Source organism: Aythya marila (assembly GCF_965140915.1).
Source record: "Aythya marila genome assembly, chromosome: 2".
NCBI classification, from domain to species: Eukaryota; Metazoa; Chordata; class Aves; order Anseriformes; family Anatidae; genus Aythya; species Aythya marila.
In genome coordinates, this window is record NC_139043.1 from 124,248,798 (window position 1) to 124,272,644 (window position 23,847).

The window sequence follows — 23,847 nt, forward strand, 5'->3', positions numbered from 1 at the left end:
CCTTATGGGTGACTTCAATTTCCCAGATGTTAACTGAGAATATCATACAGCTGATAGCAGTGGGTCCAAGAAATTCCTGACGCAGACTGAAGATAACTTCTTGGTACAGCTATTAAGGACGCTGATTAGTGCCCTCCTAGATTTGTTTTCAAATCTAGAATTTATTGAAAAAACACTTGAAATAACACAATAATTTTTTCCATGATGGAAAGTTCTGCTTAGTAACTTAACTGCCATTTATGAGGAGGTTACTCATCTAGTTAACAAAGGGAAGCCAGTAAACATATCTTTTTGGATTCCAGTACAGCTTTCAATACTTTATCTCACAGTATCCCTCTGGAAAAATCATCCAGCATACAGCTAGACAAGTACATGGTATGATGGGTGAACAATGAGTTGATGGGTCAGGTTCAAAGGCATACAGTAAGTGGGGTTACATTGGGCTGTTAGCCAGTCACCACTATTAGGGTTCTGCAGTGCCTCTATTTGAGGTCCAGTTCTCTTCTTCAGTGTTTTTATAAATGACCTGGACGCAGGACTCTAAGAGCACTGAGTACATTTGTGGATGATACTAAATTAGGAAGTGCTATTGACTCTGTCAAGGGTAGAATGGCCTTGCAGAGAGATCTTGATAGATTAGAGGGCTGAGCCATCACCAATTTTATGAAATATACAGAAAGCTTTGGATTCGGTACCTGGGTGGTGCAACTCTAGCTATACATTCAGACTGGGGAATGGGAGGCTGGAGAGCAGCCCCATGGAAAGGGACATGGGGGTGCTGGTTAATGGCAAATAGAACATTAGCTAGCAGCGTGACCAGGCAGCCAAAAGGGCCAACAGTACCCTGGGCTGCATCAAGCACGGCACTGCTAGAGGGTTGAGGGAAGGGATTGTCCCGCTTTGCTCTACGCTGTGTGGCCTCACCTCAAGTGCTGCGGTATAGAAGGGACACAAAACTATTAGAGTGTTGAAAAGAGGACTACAAGAATGATGAAGGGTCTAGAGGAGAAGACACATAGCAGAGCAGGCCGAGGGGAGGCCTGCTGGCAGCCTGCAGCACCCTCACAAGGGGAGCGGAGGGGCAGGTGCTGAGCTCTGCTCTCTGGGGACAGCAACAGCACCTAAGGGAACGGTATGGAGCTGGGACAGGGGAGGGTCAGGCTGGGAGTTAGGGAAAGGTTCTGCACCCAGAGGGTGGTTGGGCACTGGGACAGGCTCCCAGGGCCGTGGTCACAGCACTGGGCCTGCTGGAGTTCAAGAAGCATTTGGACAACGCTCTCAGACACATGGTCTGGTTTTTGGGTGGTCCTGTGCAGTGCCAGGAGTTGGACTTGAGGGACCCTGTGGGTATCTTCCAGCTCAGGATATTCTGCTCTGATTTATTCTAGCTGCACTTGAGATGACATAGCTTGCTATGCCTTCTGCTTTTACATTTATACACACGCTCCACCAATACCATTCAGCTTTATTGGTCTTTGTGATCCAGAATCTCCACTTTCAAGTTTTTGAACTAGTTTCATTTATGAAGAAAATTCTGCCTGGACACTGTTCCTCTTAAGGTCAAGGAATCACTAAAACCCATCTTCCCTGTGTTTTGTTTTTTTTTTTTTCTTTTTTTTTTTTTTTTCCTTTTTAAGCCATCTCAAACTTCTAATTATTGGGTATTTAAAAAGAAAAGATTGCTTAAAGTTTCAAATGACCCAGTTACATCATATGCTCCAATTAATTTATTCAGCTCCTTTTAAACCCCAGAGTATTGGTACACAAATCCATTTTGTGCACCAACACAAACTTCAATTTGATTAAAAATCTGAGAACACGCTACTTTGCATCAAAAACCCTTGAAGGGCGAAATATGATGTTTCTAGCATCGGGAAGCTAGTTAGTGACAATTTGAAAAAAACTCCATGAACTGGAAGTTTTTACTTGCATGTATGAAAATTGCACGTAGCAGAAAAAACAATGCAGTCGCACTCGTGACAAAAACATCCCAAGAAAAATGGAAATCCATGAACAGAAAAAAATTTTCTCCTTTTACATCTCTTCACCTTCTGTAAACTTTCCCTTAATTGCTATTTTTGTTTAAGCAAGTGAAAAAGCTCTTGCAAAATTAGATTGGATTTTCTTTGAGAAGCAAAATACTTTTTTTTTTTTCTCCTGAAAAAAAGGACTCCAAGTAAAGCAAGAAACAATTTTCAATTCACCAAATGTACAATTGTTTGCTATTAGTACCAAATTCTGGGAAGTGCTATTTCAACTTGTTTCAGTCACAGTCTTCAGCATCAAGTATCACAAAATACAGTTACCACTTGAAAGCAACAGCAGTATTTAACTCAGTATACCAAAAGCACTGAAGGCTTATAAAACCTTAAGTAGCATAGTCAGAGTGCCAGCATCAGAAATGCAAATGTTAAGAAACATCACAAGTCAGCTCAACTTATGTATTTAAATTGATCCATCAATCAAGGCTACACCTTGATCCACCACCAGGCTACATGTCAAGAACAAGTATTCTGAAATTCAGACTCATTGATTTTTGTATCTGCAAAGATTTTTCTAACATTTCTCTGAATTAATCTAAGAAAAAAAGACAGTAAATTGCCTAAAAAAAAAGGTCAACACAGTCTTTGAATTTTAGTCAATTGAAAAAAAAATATTAGTTTAATATAGAGAACAACACCTGTGAATTTCAATAAAATGCACAGAATATTTAACCATATTTTTATTTCAGTTTTGCACAGCATAAATTACAGCAAGAGTCTCAAAAAATGAATTTGGACAACTCTGCTCTTTAAGAAGTTTTCTCTGCTTAGAGTAAGATGATGGAAATTAATAACTATGAAATATACTCATTATAATGGTTTGGGCTGGGACAGGGTTAATTTTCTTCACAGAGCCTTACACTATACCTGGTTTGGGACTTTTGACTAAAATAGTGGCACTAAAACACCAATGTTTTAGCTGTTGCAGATCACAGACAAGGACTTTCAGCTTCTTGTACTGCCCTGACACCAAGCAGGTTGGGGGTGTGCAAGGAGCTGGGAGGGGACACAGCAAGGACAGCTGACCCAACCTGACCAAAGGGATGTCCCATACCACGTGGCACTGTGCTCAGCAATAAAAGCTGTGGTAAAGAAGAAGGAACATTCAGAGCGATGGTGTTTGTCTTCCCAAGCAACTGTTACAATGAGCCCTGCTCTCCTGGAGAGTGGCTGAACACCTGCCTGCCAATGGGAAGCAGCAAATGGATTCCTGGTTTGGCTTTGGTTTGGTGTAGCTCTTGCTTTACCTAGTAAACTGTCTTTATCTCAGTCCATGAATTCTCTCACTTTTACCTTTCCAATTCTCTCCACCATCCCACACAGGGACAATGAGAGCAGCTTTGTGATACTTAGCTCTCTGCCAGGGCTAACCCACAACAATAATGTATGAAGTCTAAACCAGCTACTCCATTATTTCATTAAATTTAAAGGAGTTTCACAGGTTAGTAGCTACAAGAGGTTGTTAAATTAAAATATGCAGAAGCTTTGACCAATTAACATTTTGTTAATGCCTAATACAAATTTATTGAATTCATTATTTGTGTTCTGAGAGTGTCCAGCACATTACCGCAATATGCCCATTAAAAAAGTTTCATTCTCTGGATTAAAAACAAAAGTTCACAATGTTACTTGGAACAAATTGTGAAAGTGGCATGAGGAGACTTTCCACAACACACTTTTCAACTTAGCAGCAAAAAATTGAACAATACTTACTGTGTAATTGAATTTTGTACACTCTTTTCATTTAGAGTCATTCCTGGAGGTGGATCATTTTGCAACGCCAATAGTTCTTTTTGTAATCTTTTCTAGAAAGAAATTGTATAAAATAAGTTCAAATATTAAATGAAGCTCAAAAATTAGCACATACACCAAAGTAAGCTTTTAATCAATTACTAAAAGGTAAAATTAGTTATTTAAAAATTAAATCCATAGTGAAATTGAAACAGGAGAAGGAAGAAAGAATCCTCCCCAAGAAATTAAACTGAAAATTCACAGGCTTTAAGTTTAGTGTTTTTTCATTATAATTTTCTGTAAAATTTGCAACACTACTAGGTGAAGCACTGTTGCATTATGAAATACACAGCAGTATCAAGGATTTTGTCATGCTACACAGATGTCTACCACAGCTCTATTGTCAGCAGTAAACATTTCAAATTCCCCAGATAGCATCGGATTCACAATTAGTTCTCCAAGACCTTAACAGAACAACTCTTCCTTCTCTCCATTATTTAAGATGCTTATATTTGGCATCTGTGCAAGTATTTTCCTTGTTCCAAGTCATCCCAAAGGACATAAAGCAAAACTAAACAGGATTATGTGGTTTTGTAGAGCACAAACTACTTTCTAACTATAAAATAACTCTATCTTCAAATCCCCAGATATGCAATATTTAGAGAAGCATTATACTAGTAGCTCAGGTAGTTCTTACTTCTTTTGACAGGGATAAATCAGTAACTGCAACCATTTCTGCAACAACTAACAGAACTGTTGCTTACAATTTATGTCATAAGGGATACACAGCCTGTGTAAAGTGTTACCACTGGCAGTGCTTTCAAAGCATATTTTCTCCATAAAAGACGCTAAGGCCTCCATAGCATCTATACAATTCACCAACAAGAAGAATCAAATCAGATTCCCAGTGTTCAACTTTTGCTTTTTGCATAATATCTGGGGAAAACTTTAGACAGATTATACACAAACCATATTTAACACCACTAACATGAAGTAAACCACAAAGCTCCCAAATCATTTTACAAATCCTTGATTTGAATGGTAGGAATGGTTTCAAATCAGTTCTCTTTCTGATACTTTCCAACATGACTGCCACATAAACCTCAACCGATATGCCTGGTCATACAGATTGTCATAAGGAAAAAATACTAAAGTTCAGAGACTTGAACCTTAAGTGATAAAAAAAAATTCAAAATCTTTCACTTAAGACCTTTGGAAGTGTTAGGTAAAACAGGAAAGAATAAATGTACACAAGAACAGCAAAAGAATGAGTAGATCTATTTACTGATACATATAGCCCAACTGCAACAGTGTCTTTACAAAGGAACCTAAAAACTATCTTAAAATTAAGAACACCCACACTACACTACTGGTATCTGATCAAACAATAATTTGAAGAGAGGAAGTTTCGTTTGATCTACATCCTACAAAAATTGCTGAATTGCCATCACTTAAAATACCATTTGAAGTTTCAATTTATGACTCTTTTCTTCATCAACCTGCTTTTCAGTGTAATCCAGTGTCAGTCATTCTTTCATTCACCTCATCAGTGCACAAATATTCTCTCCAACTGCTCTGCAGCTTTTCAGCTCTCACATGTTATATTTATGGTTCTTTCTAAAAGAACAGTAACCCAAGGGAGCAGAGAGCAGAGAAGAAGAAATAAATGCATACATAGTCAGCAGAGCACCACTGAAATGCCCTAGTCTCATCTTCAACATCTGCTGTTACCTTGAAGGGGACCTGTCCATTAAAATCAAATAATATATATGGACAATGCATTGTCCATCAACTGCAATACAAAATTGTAAGATCATGGAGCAGATCCTCCTCGTCATCATGCAGCACTTGAAGGGGAAGCAGGCGATCAGGCCCAGTCAGCATGGCTTTATGAAAGGCAGGTCATGCCTGACGAACCTGATCTCCTTCTATGACAGAGTGACGCGCTGGGTGGATGAGGGAAAGGCTGTGGATGTGGTCTACCTTGACTTCAGCAAGGCTTTTGACACCGTCTCCCACAGCATTCTCCTCAAGAAACTGGCTGCTCTTGGCTTGGACTGGCGCACGCTTCGTTGGGTTAGAAACTGGCTGGATAGCCGGGCCCAAAGAGTCGTGGTGAATGGAGCCAAGTCCAGTTGGAGGCCAGTCACTAGTGGCGTCCCCCAGGGCTCGGTGCTGGGGCCGGTCCTCTTTAATATCTTCATCGATGATCTGGACGAGGGCATCGAGTGCACCCTCAGTAAGTTCGCAGATGACACCAAGTTAGGTGCGTGTGTCGATCTGCTTGAGGGTAGGAAAGCTCTGCAGGAGGATCTGGATAGGCTGCACCGATGGGCTGAGGTCAACTGCATGAAGTTTAACAAGGCCAAGTGCCGGGTCCTGCACCTGGGGCGCAATAACCCCAAGCAGAGCTACAGGCTGGGAGAGGAATGGTTGGAAAGCTGCCAGGCAGAGAAGGACCTGGGAGTGATGGTGGATAGTCGGCTGAATATGAGCCAGCAGTGTGCTCAGGTGGCCAAGAAGGCCAACGGCATCCTGGCTTGTATTAGGAACAGCGTGACCAGCAGGGCTAGGGAGGTGATCGTCCCCCTGTACTCAGCTCTGGTGAGGCCGCACCTCGAGTACTGTGTTCAGTTTTGGGCCCCTCGCTACAAGAAGGACATCGAGGTGCTTGAGCGGGTGCAGAGAAGGGCGACGAAGCTGGTGAGGGGCCTGGAGAACAAGTCCTACGAGGAGCGGCTGAGGGAGCTGGGCTTGTTCAGCCTGGAGAAGAGGAGGCTCAGGGGTGACCTTATCGCTCTTTTTAGGTACCTCAAGGGAGGCTGTAGCGAGGTGGGGGTTGGCCTGTTCTCCCACGTGCCTGGTGACAGGACGAGGGGGAATGGGTTTAAGTTGAGCCAGGGGAGTTTTAGGCTAGATGTTAGGAAGAACTTCTTCACTGAAAGGGTTGTGAGGCATTGGAACAGGCTGCCCAGGGAAGTGGTGGAGTCACCATCCTTGGAAGTCTTCAAAAGACGTTTAGATGTAGAGCTTAGGGATATGGTTTAGTGGAGGGCTGTTAGCGTTAGGTTGGAGGTTGGACTCGATGACCTTGAGGTCTCTTCCAACCTAGAAAATTCTGTGATTCTGTGATCCAAAAGTGTACCCTAGAGAAATAATGAGATACTCATTATTCACCTAACCTATTATTTACCTAACCAATAAACAAAATTGTTTCTTCCTCGTCTTTAGAAATTCAATCTTCTCCAAGTTAACCATTCCAAACAAGTACCAACAGAAGTTCAGCCTGATCTGTATTCACAGCTCTCGTTAAGAACATTAATAAAAAAGTATGTTCGGGTTGTTACCCTACAAATATGAAAAGAGCACGTTTAATAGAAAACTGACACGTTATTTGAATATTCAGCCACAAACTCAGTAAAATGTGTTTGCCCAGGAAAGCAAACCTGCAACATTACTTGCACACAGGAAATGGAAACAAGCTTTAGCAAAGAAACTCACTGCTTTGAAACAAGGGAATCCAAAACCAAAACCTGCCTGTCACTACCTATCACACAGGGAGCACCTCTGGTGCATTCTGACCAGCAGAAGGTCCTAGGAATAGCTCCTCTGGAAGGGCAGGGAGGGGATTAGGGAGGATGTGAAAAAAACCACCAACTCTTCTGGATTCGTTCTTCATTCAGAAGAACCTCCCAAACACAAGCAAGTATCAGCAGAAAGCACTATTCCCTGCAACCTTACCACACCCACGCTAACTGCTGTCAGTTATCAGCTGCGCTCTCCACTATACTTTGCCCGTATGTATTTCGTGTATCCCAGCAATGATTCACTTGAGGATAAGGTTAGGAGGAAAAATAAAAGTATAAAAGTGAAGAGGATCACAGCAGCAGGAATTCAGGACAGAAGACCAATGACTGCTGTCAGCTATGGCACAGAGACTTTCCATTTTTCAGAGGTTCTCTATCAGAGAATGTTATGCAACTTCAGCTCTACCTACTACCTTGGGTAACAGCCTTTGAAATTATAGGACAAAAACACTATTTATTATAAATTCCTAGATTACTCCCATCATGACAGGAATTTTTTCCAAACTGGAAAAATAAGATAAAATCTATTTTATGACCTCTTAATATTCCATCAACTATGCCATGTGATCAGATACTAAGGTATCTGATCAGGCTCTCACCACAAGTTCTCAAAACAAGGTTTGTTCTACAAGGCACCAGCCCAGTTACCTCTGCAGACGACCAGCTGCCTGCAGACCTCTTTCAGAAGACGCTGTCCAGTACTCTAGAAACTGGACCAAAAGGTAATCGTGGCTTACTAACCAGAATTCATACAACTACCAACAAACTGTTTTAAGAGGGGGGCTAACTAGTATGCAGAAATTTGTCTTTTAATTGGCCTGTTTGGTCAACTCATTCCAGTGTTGGACAACCCTCATGGTATGGAGGGTTTTCTTTGTGTCCTACCAGAACGCCTCACGCTTCGATCTGCCTGCTGCCCCTTGTCTTCCTGCTGTGCATCTCGGAGGAGTCACGCTCTGTTTTCGCTGCACCCATCAGGTCGCTGCAGACATCAGCAAGATCTTCCCTTTGCCTTCTCTTGTGAAGGCTGAGCAGCCTCTTGTGAGTCATGTAGGTCAGCCTCACCACCTCAGAAGCCACATGAGGTACCCACTACAGCACACGAGGCCCTTCCTGTAGCAGGGCCCCCGACAGACGGCGCTTCAGATGTGGCCTCCAGTGCCAGGGAGGAGAATAAACACTTTCCTCGTGCTGCTGCCTACATTCTTGCACATAGCTGCAGCTAGGATGCAGCTAAATACATGTATAATCAGGAGATTTTGAGGATACTCTCCCAAAGCTACCATGGAGGACTTTTTTTTCTATCCCTTCTCACTTACCACAACTTAAAGTTGCCTCACGTAGCATCTCATTAGTATCAGCAGTTAGATCTCGTTTAAAGAAACAAAACAAAAAAACCCATACACACTTAAATGAGGCCCTTGAGGCCCACATTCATGCAGTTCAGTTGGGAAATTGAGCTCCTTGTTACCAAAGCAATTAAGAAAATTTCCAAAGTTTAAATGAAACAACTTGAAATTGATTCCTCTTCAGTGGTTAGAAGTGTTTGTACTAGCTGATCAAATACATTTCAAAGAGTGTTGATTTCCTCAGAGTAACACCAAGAACACCTAAAGACTACTGTAACATTATACAGAAAACTAGAAACCTGCACTGGTAGCATCAAGATAGCTTGATATTCGTTTAGTTACTTTATTTTGTTATTATTTTCTTATGTTTAAAAGACTGCTATACCAAACACACACACACATTACACACAAAGGGCTCACTGAAACTAGATTTCTGAAATCAAACATTTGGAAAGTGAAGGTTTCAGAGGGAGAGATTTCCTTGTGTTTTAAAGACATGAATATAGGAAATTGCTTTTCAGGCATGAAATTACTATTTTTTTTTCCCTAATGAGGGGTGGCACAACTAGAGGGACAAAGGACACTGGATGAAAACTTTTCCAACAATCTTGGACATCTGTAGAATCTTAATAACTTAGGGCTTGCTGATACCTCGGGGAAGTCACCTCCATCTTTCTCACATAAGGATGGATCAAAGGTACGTAAAATATTCTTGAAGTTAAAAGCCTTTAACATTTCCCACATCACCCTATCTCTGCCTATTCCGCTGCTTTTCCAACTGGAATAGTTTTCTTCACAATAATAGATCCAGGTGAGTGAATTATGCCAAACCACTTTTTATTCTTCGTGGAGACAGAATTATTTGACTTATTTTCAACTTACGTCTCTCCTTGCCCAATCTTCCCTAAACTAAACCCATGTAACCCTCTCAACTTCCTCCCACCTCCAAGTCTCATTATCTGTGCATTTCATTTTCGCAGCTGACTCCTTAACTATAAATATATATATATTTACGCACCACACAAATATATAGACATACATATGCATATACAGCAACGCAACACTCAAAACCAGCCACTTAAGGCTCAAGTTGCAAAATGTTTCATCATTACCCTTCCGTGCACATCCCACAGATTTACTTTTCTTTGTAGCAGCACAACGCTTTTTACACACTTTGTCTGCATTCTGTACTGGTTTGGGCTGGGACAGAGTTAATTTTCTTCAAAATAGTTCCTGTGGTGCTATGTTTTGGATTTGTGATGGAAAACAGTGCTGATAACACACTGACATTTTAGTTGTCGCAGAGCAGTGCTTGCACAGAGCCGAGGCCTCTTCTGCTTCTCACACTGCTGTGTAGTGGATGCCAGGGCTGCATGAGCAGTAGGGAGGGGACACAGCCAGGACAGCTGACCACAGTGACCAAAGGGATATTCCACACCGTCAAATGTCATCAGTGTTAGCAACTAACAGCTAGGAGAAAGGGGGGGAAATGTTTGGAGTTGTGGCTTTTGCCTTCCCAAGTAAAATGAAGCCCTGCTCTGCTAGAAACAGCTAAACACTAAACACCCACCTGCCAAAGGGAAGTAACAAATGAATTCCATGCACATGCAGCTTTTGCTTTACCTATTGTCTTGATCTTAATGCACAAGTTCTCATTTTACCTTTCACATCACACAATGGAGCGAACAAGCAGCCGCGTGGGGCAGGCTGCCTGCTGCAGTTAACCCCGCTCTGCATCTGCTCACTGCTGCACTGGTTAGTCTGCTACTCCTTCTGCTTCTCTCCTCTCCTTCCCCACTTAAACACGCTGTAGCTTTCTCTCCTGAAAGCCATTTTGCTGATTTTAATCCTTCTTCAGTTGAAGCTTCTCCATTTGTTGTCACTTTTCTATTTTGTAAGAACACTTGCACACAGCTTGGATGATGGGGGTGTAAGAAAGCACGAAAGCCAACGCAGACTTGCCCTCAAAAAACCCTTTTGCAGGTCTGCTCAGCCCAAAGGAACAAAACACCCTTTATCAGTCAGACTCTCATTTGAAACAACAATTTTACAACAACCAAACTACTTCTGTGATACCCTGAGATACCTCTGTAGTTAACAGGACAAAAAAAAAAACAAAAAAACATTCAAACATTAATTTATACTACATTTTTCTCGCCGGCTCATTCAAAGGCCAAAGTAACACAAGCAAAAAATACATATAATTTGCATCACCAGAAAACACCTACTGCTCTGTTTTCATAGTAGTTACTACACAGCAAAAGAGGAAACCATGGTAGTTCAATACAATTTGCTCTAAAAAAAATAGCTAAAATGGATTTCCTATCTATGTACAAGTTAATTGTCTATTTATAGCCCGTAGGTATCAGACACCATTCAGTTCAGTGATTTTCAGAAGCCACTTTTTTTATAGGAAAGCAGAAGAATAAAAATAGTATTTGCCATCTGGAAACTCACTCAAAATAATTGCCAAAAAAGCAAATCAGAATCAGTTGCTTAAACACTTAAAAACAACAACAAAAAGCAAACACTAAAAACTAAACAGCTGAATACTAGTGGCAGACACAATATCCAATACCAGAAAGCTATTAAATCTGTCCCATTTGTTTGCCATGATTTACTGCCTCATTGTTATTAAGTATCTGTGTCATCTGTTCTTTGCTTTCCTTTTCCATTAACAGACTCATCCCTTTCTTCATCTTTCTTTTAGGTGATTTACAAAAAACTTTCTTAATGCTTTTTCAGATCTATTTATTAATTTAAAACAAGGAATCACAGGTAGATTTCACACTTGCATGCTTCCCCCTTCCTTTTATATGGAGCATTAAAAGTGACAACTTATTTTCACTTTGTTTTGTACAAAGTCTTTTCAATCTTCAGCTCACTAAATAGCTCCTCACATAGCCACACTTATTACACTTCCTCTATTTTTCCATATTGAGACAACTTGCCACTGTAAAATAGTATTTTCTAGAAACCCGTAGCACTACAACATTTATCAGTAGTCCATCTTCATTTACAAATCTCCACCTCTGTTGAGAAATACACATCTGAAGTAAATACTGTTATTACTTTTGCTTTTTAATTACTGCAAATCAAGAATGATAATCCTTTCATCACACATTCAAGCTGCTTTCAGCCTCTCAGCCAGCTCCTTCCAGTCAAGCTACAAGACAGTACAGCCACTCACTCCTACAACAGCCTCCATCACTCTCTCAGATGATCTCTCTATAATTTATATGCTCTCGGGATCAGTGCTTGCCGTATCATTCTTCCCAATATCATAAGACCATCATTCCAATGCTTCTGCTACTCCACCGCAGATTTCCTATAGGCATTCCCTTCCTGCTTGTCCACTTCTGATTTAAGGCAACTGAGAAACAGAAATCAGACCGCAAACATCAAGTTACACAGGCAATCTCAATTTGAGCTCTTCCTTATTTTTGAGATAGAGGATTTTGTGCTAAACGTTGTTTTAACACAACTTCCAAATAAACTAAAAAGTATGAAATTGGTACTACATTCACTGCCTAGAGGGAGAGGGAGAGCACGAAAATCAGAGACCCAAGAATGGGTAACATCCCAGTCCTTCAATTAACCAGCTGCAAGACAAAGAGTAACAACACAACCAGCAGTTTACGTAAGTGTTTTCATAAAGGTGGAAGCCTTTGAAACCATGATTACTTAATTCACCTACCTCTACAGGAAAGGGTGATTCAGGGATGAAACCAAAGAACACAGCTTAATGATCCAAACATCAATTCCAAGGAAAGCTTACTGCAGTGGCTGAGTTGTCTGACATAGCAATGTCTTGTATCCTACACCTAGTTCTGTCAAATAGGATTCATGCAGCCCGCTCAGATATCCTCCACAGATTTTCTGAAACGTGAAGCTCGTAAGACTTCTCAAAGAACATGGAGCAAAGAACAAAATTAACCAGGTGTCAGTGCAGCAGAATTCCTGCCAACTCCTCACAGAGCTCACAACAAACTACCATTTTAATCCAGAAAGATGGCAGCCACTGTCTGTTACAGTTTAGGTTTAAACATATCTCCAAAGCCAATAGCTTCTAGCACCTTTGCTAGGCAAAAATATACATTCTTCTTTCTCCAGTGGGGTACACATCTCTCTTTCTCTTTGCCAACTCTGGATCTGGCGTGGTAACATCTCAAATGCCACAGCTAAATTTCACGCTTGTATTGATTCCTGGAGAGTCACATAAAGAAGAAGAGGCAGGGCATATAAAAAGATGTACTGTAAAAACGGGGACAGGGTAAGAGTTTAGGACAGGAGAAGATTTGGAGGTTGGTGATATGAATGTTTCTGAATCCATCTCCTAGAATCAGACAGTTTGGTCACTGTGCACCCTTAAGCCAGACGGTATGTTACAAACACCTATTAACAGAATCAAAATTACTTCACTGGTCTCACAAGGGAGTAACCTGTATTCCCAAAGCATACGTGACAATACCACTGTCATATTCCCTAAGCCAGGGATCTTGTTTCTGATTCTACCACAAACAAGGCTCATACCCAAGGCAGACAGCCTTTAACCCTAATTTCCCACAAAGAAACAGGGCACTCAAATTCATCCCCCACCTCCTCCCATCACAAAAACTTGCCTAGCTCTTGTAGGTAAGTGGAAAGAACCCTTCTCAATGTCCTTAAAAATGGGCATCACAGTATCAGGCGTCTACTTCCAGCTCTAAACTCCAGCAACAGCTTTGCCCTTCCCTTTGAAAACTGGAGCCTAGAAAGAGTTAAAGCATAATAAAGCTATATGCAGAAAAATATGTATGCTTCCAGTGAAAAAGTAAGGTACCCTCAGTTATATGGGTCACTGCCAGCTATGAATATATGTACATGCTGTTGAGAGCTATTAAGACAGCCAACAAATACTGCTTTGGTTAAGGCACTGTACTTCATAACTGGAGTGGGCAAAGCACACAAAGCACACACAGTGTTACATTGGCCTTGTCAATTAGCAGTAAAATATTGATGCCATAATGCAATCAAATTCGACTGTGTGCCCATAGTCCTGGCTTACTGTATCCTCAGAGCTGAATATACTTCATAAAGGTAAATGATATACAGAAAATAAAATTGAAAAAGAGCTCAGTGCACATATTCAGGCATCTTATCTTCGCAGTTCTTGAATATTCTACTTTTTGGTGTTTCAAGAAATGTTGCACGAGATGCGTAGTGTCTGAAATGGGTAATCTGAGAGCTAAATGAGTTATCTTAGTAAAATACTTTACCTATAAGCAACCTTTCGAATAGATTTGAAAATTCAGAATACAGAAAAATGCTGAGCTGACTAAACCAAAAGGAGATTCAGTACAAGACCAGATATATTATGGGCAGTGATAAGAGCTTGGCAGAAAACAGTGATGGGAAAGCAATTCTTCTCTAGCAAGAGAGCAGAAACCAGAGTGGAAAATGTGTAAACAGAGAAGAACAAAGAAAGCAAGGGACAGAACAGCGATTACAAAATATCATGCACTAGGAAGGATGGGTATCCAAAATACCTGCTCATCAATTTTGTTAGAAACCCATTTCGAAACACTATCTCCTTTCCTTCTCTTTGTTGTGATGATATATGAAAGGAGCAGCCTTCCAAGGCCGTGCCTTCCTAAATACCGTGAATTCAGCTCTTTATCTAGTTCGGAGATCTGCAAGGAAGAAAAGCTAACTCATAAACAGGAGTTAAAAATTAATCCCACAGGGGCTCCACTCTTGCTGCATGCTAGTCAATGCGCTGCATCCCAGGGAGACCCAGCAGTATTTCTTCAGTAACTGCTAATGATTCTCTTGCACATCCAGAGACTTACATGCACCTAGCAAACCGCTGGCACAAAAGCGCTGACAGGCCTAGGATGGAGCCTTGGCAAAGAATTTACATTTCACTTATGAGCTACAAGCTGTCACCTCCTCCCCCATTCAAGTTACTAAGCACTTCACAGAAACATCCTTTCTGATTTGGAGAAGTTTTTATATCCAGGAGATATCCATAGAGATATCTCCTTCGTGAATGGAGGCAAATGGTAACCTCGTACCAGAGCAGGAGCTGTCACTAGGCTGCACCACCAGTGCTGAGACAACACACCTTGCAACAAACCTTGCTTCCCAGGCATAGCTGTCACAGGCCTGCTAGGACAGCCTCCCAGCCTGAGAGAACGAGACCAGGGACAGCTCTATTTTCAGCATCTTCGTTCTTCCCTTTGCACATTTCTTACTGAAAACAATCTCAAATCTCAAGGCGTATGAAATTCTAAACACTGGGTAAATAGCCCTGGTTGTCAGACAAAAAAAAAAAAAAAAAAAAAGAATGAAAAAAAAAACACTTCTATAGAAAATACATTATTAGCACAAGCACTGCTGCAACTGATTCCATGTTTCTATATTTAGGTATTCTATTCCTAAATAGACACCTAAATTTAAATATCAAAAAATTAAAAATGCTGACTTCTAAGTGTGTGTGTGTGTGTGTGTGTGTGTCTACTAAAGTCAAGCAAACAACAGAAAAGATGAAAGAGACTGTTCCTAAAAAGCTCTGTTTCCTAACAAGCAGGTCATTCAAAAAGCCCCCGCAGAGTATATTGCATTAACCAGGTGAAATCATTCAGCCCAGACTCCCAGGCACACAAGCCATCCAGATCCTCAACTATCACAATCCTGGGAGAATTTTTCCTAATCAGTGGAAATTTACTTATAGTAAGTTTTAATCAAGGCCCAGAGGAGGAGGGAAGAGAGACGAATTGGCTGGATGTGCCCAATTAGAGCTTCAGCAGGACACAGCAAAACTGCTTTGCAGAATAATATGCCCATAAAAAATAATGCCAGGATTTGAGTTGGAAGAATTGTTTTTCAGTTTTATCTATTTTTGGCTGAATACCAGGTTTTCAATCTGTACTCAGAGTGCAGAAGCAGATTAGTATCCTCCTCCTTATTTCTAATAAAACATGTTAACATCTGGCAACCCAGTTCTACAATGTTATTTTCCCAGACCAATCCGCAGTTCAAGTCCCCAGCATCAGGCATTTTGTGTGTCTCTCTCTTTTTCAGGGAGCCTAAAGGCAGTGCAGGAAGCCTTTTAACGAGCTACTTGTAAAGAAGTTCCCACCACTAACGGTCTGTTGTTCTGAACGTTTTAAGGTCTCACTAGGGCTGGGTGGAGGTTGTTGATTTCTCAGTTCACTGACGAGGAGAGCTTCATACGCTCCACCCCAAGGAGCTCTAAAATAAAACGAGAAATACTGCAGGTTGGGGATTTCTCAATATTTGACTGGAAGGTCAAGGCCATGCAGCACTCTTCTAAAGGGAATTGACTTCAGGTCACCAAGAGTCGAGAGCAACCTGAAAACAGAACTACAACATAATTAAAGAGACACCAATAACCACACGCACAAAACCACTCTGCACGCCACAGCCTGAAAAGCTTTTCCCAGATAATCCCATTTTTGACACTAAACCTGTCATTTTAAAGCAAATTAAGTGAAATCCACTAATGAAGAATAAAAGGAACCCGACAGCTAGTAATCTGCTTTTTCAAAGGATTCTTCAGACATAACAATGCCCAGCACAAGCCGCAGACAGTACTAACAAGTCAAACACAAATAATTCAGTCTTTTAAGGACAAGCGTTTGACATCATTTAAACTGCTTCAGCTAAAGCAATGACTTCAAGATAACAGCAAGGACTGGCATAATGAGGGCAACCATATGTCTACCAGGGAATTTCTCATCCTCCCAAAGAACGTTCCAGAGGCTGATAACCGAGATAAAATGCTGACAAAATACCTTTTGGGAAGAAAAGGGAGTAAAAAAAAGTCAGAAACAGCCAACTGTAACAAGATTTAAATACTCATCTAATCCATATCCCTACGTATGGCAGGGAGAAAATTTAGGAAACCTCAATCCATTCAGTTTCTTTGTCCCTTCTTCTTAATGGCCACCGATTTCTAATCAAGAAAGAATATACCAATGTAAATACGTGGCACAAAATTCAATGAAGGGTTTTATTCCAGCAGATTTTAGAGACAGTATTTGCTATACTCCAGTAAACTAAACAAAATGTATTGACATATATACAGGATCTTTTCTTCTTGAGGTTGATCAAGCAGTACTTTTAATTAAACTGAATATAAAGATGACAAGTTTGGTCTTATCACCCTAAAGACTTATTTTTAAAACTGTGCATTAAAGGGTGAATAGCATTCTCAACAACATCATTAATTACCACCATAAAAAAAAAAAATCAGTAATTCCTGCTCTGCCACTGTTACCTTCTGTCCTTTCTCATTCAACTTTTTAATACTGGTGCCAACGAGGTAAATGCTGGGTTCCACCTCCTCCTTTTCACCCCCAAGACCAAACCCCACTCTTATTTTAAGTGCTAAAGGTCAGGGAGGGGACAGACAGACAGGACAACCTGCAAGGACTTGCACAGATTCCAGAAGACCTTTTGAGACTTCTCATTCTACCGTGAAAGGTTGCGTAGTGGTTCTTCTTGTTTTAAAAGACTTAAAATGTATTTGTAATTTGCTATTAATTAACAAAATTTCAGCGGATTTAAATTGTAACATTGCCTTTTCCTCCCTTCCAAAGGAAAAAAGAAAACAACCCAAGTTCCCAGCTGTCAGTCCGACTTCAAAACCATGCAAGATGCATGAAATTTTTGCCTCCAAGTCCAGAGTGAAAGACTTTTATCCTCGCCACTACCACACCAGCAAGAACTTCAGCCTCCAGAAGCTTGCAAGCTTCAACCTAGGTTGTTAAACAAGGCTACGTCAGACGTGGTCATTCTACCAAGCACATTTGGGTTTGTTGAACCTGACCACAACAACTGAGTTCCACAGAAGCTGGGCCTCACCTCTGTCATAGTAATAGTGGTAATTTAATCCCATTATCTCCTGCAGCATTCACCCATATAGCCTATGCCTTTATATTATAGAAGCGAAGATCCTTTAGTCTTAAAGTCTCAGCTTAATAGAATTTGACCAAACAATTGAAGAAAGTGCTTGATCCACTACCTTGTGCACATTATTTGAGCTAAGCTGCTTTAGCTTATTATTTACAAGCTCCCTGAGCTTTCCAAGGGTACAGCTTAACAAGACAGCATTCCCTGGCTTTTGCAAATCTATTGTTTTCTCTTTTCCCCTTCTCAGGGCTTGAATAACTAGGCCTAAAAGCAGGAACAGGGCATTAGGAAGCTGAGCAAGAAATATCTGCAATCAACTGGGATAAGAGTTGTTTCCAGTATCTGCCTGCTCCTATTTCCCTGATTTAAATCATACCTGTGTGGATCAGATAGCAACTTTCAAAATACCAGGTCGAAAGCCTTCGTGGTCTTCCATATTTTAGCTATACAGTTGGCCTATTTGGAAGAAAAGTCTGCTGGTACCTAAGGTTCGTTTTTAGTAAACTAAAGTCTACCACTGCTTTCTTTCTATGAAGTGAATTCTTTTGTTTTAGCCCCCAAATTCTGCAGCTGCTGCACAGTACGGCATTTCCCAAAATATTTTATACAGGCAGATGCAAAAAGTGAGACTCCTTAGGGCCTAAAGCCACGACTTTTATTTTATTTATCTTCGCTGAACTAATAGCTGCAAATTTTAAATTTCACTGGATTTTTCAACTCACTTCAAAAGTTAATTAAAAAACAAGATTAAACTCATCTTGGTAAAACAAACATAAATTCTGTATTTATCTCACCTTACTGTAGCATGGCTTATAGCCAAAACTAATACACTGCGTACCGGTACAGACTGATAACTGAAGGTTACACAGAGGACTAACAACCATTTAGTGGACAGGAGAAATGGCATTTCCTCTCCCCTCGTTCTGGTTTCAGTTACAATACATCCATCTTTCAGTTTTTAAAAAAATATATATTTTTGTTTTGTTTTTTTAACCTTTCAATGGTATTTCACCAAAGGCACCACTAAAGGTTTCACACAGTTAGTAACTACCAGTAATCTCTTTGTGTTTGTATCCCAGAATTGATTGTGTAGCCACTCGTTTTCTTTTTAAATACTTAATTTGACATAACACAAATAGTATCTTGCACCGTGACCTTCAACAGCACCAAACACACATGCACCAGCATTGAAGTCCCAGTCAACTGAAAGCTTTACTCCATAAAGTTGTCTTTTTTATTATTATATAGATTTTAAAACTTCTTCATGGCCAAACTATGTCAAAGAGAAAACTATTCCCCAACTACTAAATAAAACTGTCAATACTGAAGAACTATTGAGCAATAAACAACTGTCCTGAGAGTAGCTGGAAAGAGAACTTCTACCGACAAGAAGAGCAGGTGAAGAATAGAAACAAGGAAGTTTAGATGAAAGTGGGCATATTCAGAACATATTTTCTTATAATGCCATTTTTTCCTTGAGATTTCCGTGGCTTGTATACTGTTTCCCCATCCCATAACCCACTGATAAAAAAAAAACACTGGGATGAAACTTGTGGGCAGCTTCTGTGTTACTACCAGCTTGTGTTTTGTGATCAAGCCGCTGATGATCTCAACTAACACAAATTCCATGTTGTCATTTGGCACAGTTATTTTGTTAAATGCCTTTTGTTACAGGTATTTAGAAAAAAAAAAAAATCTGTTGCTGAAACAAGACTTTTTAAGTAGCACTTTTTACTTTGACGTGAGCATGTGCTTTGATAGTGGCGCAACAGTGGGCAGTTTTCAAGGGCAAAAAAAGTCGTGATAACATAAAAGCATGCACAAACACAAGGCTGACATTCTACACTACAATCTTTACTAAAGCTGTTTGTGTCATTAATTACATTACCCCTGAATTTAATCAGATTTCAATATCTGCATGTACAAGCCCCGTGTGCATACCTTAAAGAAAAGACGAAAGGTTATTTTGGTGATAAACACCTAAAACTGTCCCCATAGACAGGTTTGTGAAATCTCCTTAAATATATCTGGTCTTAAGTCAGAATTTCAAGAAACTCAGTATTAAGAAGAGAGGAAAGGTAAAATAGCAGTAATTCAAGTGTCAGCACTATCAAGTGAATCTTTCAAGTTTAGATGCAAGCAGTTGATACCTGTGGGGTTAGGGAAAAGCATTAACTGAGTGTGTAACACTGTACAGAAACAATGCATTTTCAGCTAAACTACCTTGGTTCTGTTCTTTACCCATTCTTCCATTCTCAATGGAAGTTCTGTGTTCCCAGCTGTTCTGAGAACAACTGTTTATTACCTAGTGTTCCTGCAGTATTTGCCACATTTTTATGTTAACTCTAGCTTTAAAACTAATGATGCTACACCAAATTTTCATACGAAGTCCGTTCTATTTGCTTGTTCTACTGTACTCACAACTTTTTAGAATATTTTTTCTCCCCTTCACAAAGAAGTTACACAAACTTGCACTTCTGAGAAAAATCTCCACACGGGATCTCATCAACATGTGCTTCTATTATCTAGAAAGAGTGTTATGGAAAGCTACCATAACAAGTGTCCGTGCAGGCAAAAATCATAATAAACCTAAACGATAAATACAAAGGCTCATACTCCCAAGTTCTGAGTTACAACACATCAACTGAACCACAGTAGCCGTTCACGTTGCTCTTCATTAATACTGCCAAAAAGCAGTGATTTGATAGAGTTTCAACACTTTCCTTGTAGGATGACTTAGAATGTGCCAATCAAATAATTTCCCTTTAAGTTAATCACAGAAGTTTTGGTGGATATGTAAAAACAATGTCTAAGCGACTGAGGGCATCACAATGTCATAGAAATTATGGCATTTGAGGCATTGTAGCTCAAATAAATTTTCATCATTTTTTGATGTAGCATTTGTATCAGAAATATCAACAACACTGCCATAATGGTACAGCAATAAGCTATTGGTATTTTACAGACTGCAATCAGTTGCACAAACATGTCAGACATTGAGTATTAAAAAAAACAAACTGTAAATAATTAGAAAAATTACTTTTTTTTTTGAGTGAGGCTACTTACATATTAAATGTTAGCAGCAATGAATGAACATGAATGGAAAAATCACTCAAAATTATATACTTTGTAAAATGTTCTTCATGCTGAAGATTTAAACGTTCTTCAATAGAAAAGTTCAGAGCTTTGAAATCTTGTTCACCTGTGAAGGTGCCCAATAATGGGAAACTTACTAATTTTACTGAAGTCAGTTTAGGTTTCCTGCTTATTTACAGCAAAGGTTCCTAGGCAATTCCTTTTCCAATTCTCTAGTTTTTGAGCACAGCATAAATGAATGTCTAAAACTCAAGAAAAAGTCACTATTTTCAGAACATCATGCAATTGGTAAACAACATCAACAAAAAAAACATCTCCACAAAATTCCTCATCAAAAGAAAACAGAACAGAATTAAAAAAAAAAAAAATGAGAAAGAAGAATGATCTTACAGCAAGTATTTCTAAAATGGAAGCAGTTACAACACGAGAGTCACATTTTCAGGAAGAGAGTATTACCTCTGCACATAACTGATCTTTTAGACAACATTTGTAATTCCTGTCTCCTAAGCAATGATTTTGTAATCATGATTTCCCTTTTACAAAGGGATCAACAGGAATGAGGGTGAGGCAAGCTGCAGAAGGTCATTTAATAGGCCAAAGACAGAGCATTGCCTTGGTTTATAAAGCCCCACAGATAGACTGCCTCCTCCAAGTTTCACAACCATCACTTCCTTATGTTTTTTTTATGTAGCTTTATAAGAAGTTTCTACTTAATGAATGCCTGTCTCTATTTTGCACTTGGGGAAATCTGAATGTTAAAAAAAGGATCACAGAAACGCGTTCGCCAGACTGAGCGGCTGAATCGAAGACACATCAGCCTCTCTGCCTAAACTGCTGCTAAATCAAGAACGTTCTGTACAGCACGTTCAACTACGTTCAAGTTCTCAATCCCATCTCATTTCAGTAACTCAGAAAGACCTACAATTTCTTTTTTATGCTTCTCATCTCTGCCAGCAAAATTTTTACCCCACAAGGCCCGGCGTTTTGACATTTTAACTCTTGTGAGCACTAAATCCAGGCTATCAGAATTAATCTGATTGTTCGTACGCTCCTTCTGGGTCATCCCATTACTGGTGACAAAAAAAAAAATAAAGAGTTATAGTGGATGGGAACGCAAAGAAAAAAGAGATTTGAAAAGGAAAACGAGAAGTAAGGGTCCGACCGCGTTTAAAGGCGAAATGAAAAGATAAATAACGAGGAGGTGAGGCGGAGCAGGTGAAATAGGCAAGGCCAGGCCCACAGCCGCAAAGCCCAGCGCTCTTTTGTCCCGGGCACGCCGCGGTACGCCCGGGCAGAAGCCCTCCATCCACACCGCCCCCAGCATATCCTGCGGCTGCCATCCCCGCCTGCTCCGGAGCGGGGCCGAAGGCTGGCAGTACCTGTCGGCAGCAGCACCCTGCCTGCACCCCGCCGGCCCTGCGGCAGCCGGCTGCAAGCACGCAGAGCCGGGCGCTGCCGGCCCGCAGCTTCCCGGGGGGGCACCCCCAGGAGCAGGGCTCGGCCCCTCAGCCCCCTCAGCGCCCCCCGCGCTCAGGGCCCCGACCCCGCTCCCTTCCCCTCCCCTCCGCCTGCTCCCCTCTCAGCCTCCCCTCAGCCCTCCGGGCGCCCCCTCAGGGCCGGGCCGGGTTCCCCCTCACTCCCCCTCGCCGCCCCGCAGGCCGGGGCGCGGCTGGCGGCCGGCCGCTCACCTGCATGGACGCCATGATGGAGCCGCCGCCGCCTCCTCCTCCTCCTCCTCCTCCTCCTCCCCCCGCACCGCGCCGCGCCGCCGGCCCTCGCAGCGCCCGGCTCCGTCCCCGCCCTCGGCCGTCACGCGGTGGCGCCGCCGCGCAGGCGCCGCGGAGGGGGCGGTGCGGGCGGGCGCAGGGAGGGAGGGAGGGAGGGAGGGAGAGTGGTGAGGCGGGCGGACGGGTTTGGGGTCGGAGGGCTCCATGAGCTGTGCCGTGTGGGGGTCGTGTGTTAGGTGGGGGTATAGTGGGATGCGGCGATTTCGTTTCCTGGGGTGGAATATGCCTTGTGATTTGCACCAGGTGATTGGGTGGTAGCTCTGGAGGTGAATAAAAGAGCCCCGCTGGGAGCTACAGTCGGTGAATTAAGCACCTTGTCAAAACACTTCCATACAGCAGCTATATATTCCACCTGTAGTGTCCCATACCTACCTGATCTTCAACATAAACCTACAAAATAGTGGTTTTGAAGACAAATCTATCAAACCCATAATGTTAGAGTATACATCAAACCAAGGGTTTAGTAGGCAGTGATGGCTGGACCAGATGATCTTGGAGGTCTTCTCCAACCCTAATGTTCCCATGATCCTGACTTTATAGCTCATTATAGGTCCATCTCCCCACTGACCTTGCTGTATGTTCCAATAACTAATCTTATAGTACCTGTCTCTCCTTGCCCCTGCACACCCACACTTCATAATGATGCCAAAGAATCCCCTTGGATCACCTCTGCTCCTCAGTAACACCTGAATTTTCTTGTGGAGGTGGCCTGATACAGATCCAATTCGATGATTAAACAGCTGTTCTCAGCTTGTATGTGCCTCTGAAATCTGCCACCTTAATTCTAGGCCTAAAGAAGGGTTGTGTATCTATCTGAAAGCTTGCCTTCTTTCTTTAACCATATTACTTGGTGTGATACGGGATACTGCTTCCTCATACAAGCTTAACCTTCCGGGATGTATTTTTGTATCCTCAGCTTTAAAGATGGCTAACTGGAGGAAACCAAAAACCCAGTGTAATGCGGCATCAGATTCCAACTCATGTCCAGCATGGACAATGTTGCTGTCATTAAAATGAGTGTCCAAACTCCTGTGGTTTGCATAAAAGGAGCAGCAGAAGGCAGCGGGAGCATCATTCCTCCGTGAGCTAGCTGCAGGAAGGAACAAACCTATGGGCTTTGGAGGACTTTGCTGATGACAGAACTGAGTATGTGTTGATTTTTGAGTAGGAAATGAGAATAGCCTACTAAAAGGGTGGAAAAACCTGCAATGTAAGCTGAATCCTATACTTTTTGGCCTCTAAATCCAACCTCAATTCCCAGTCACGGCTCCTGAAGCCGTGCAAGCTGGCTTTGCTCTATTGCCTTCATTTAAGTGACATTGAAGTGTCAAGAGTC

The 23,847-nt window shown here is 41.4% G+C and overlaps 1 protein-coding gene across 1 annotated transcript in view; it reads right to left on the minus strand.

Moving 5' to 3' along the window:
* UBE2W (ubiquitin conjugating enzyme E2 W) overlaps nt 1-22,439 on the minus strand; it is a 34,940-nt gene extending 12,501 nt beyond the window's left edge. The window contains exons 1-2 of the mRNA XM_082753000.1: nt 22,413-22,439; nt 3,756-3,847 (exon numbers count right to left, since the gene is read on the minus strand). Coding sequence (XP_082609126.1) covers nt 3,756-3,847; nt 22,413-22,427 — 107 coding nt within the window. The 5' untranslated portion in view covers nt 22,428-22,439. The remainder of the gene's footprint in view (nt 1-3,755; nt 3,848-22,412) is intronic.
* Between the last annotated feature and the right edge of the window lie 1,408 nt (nt 22,440-23,847).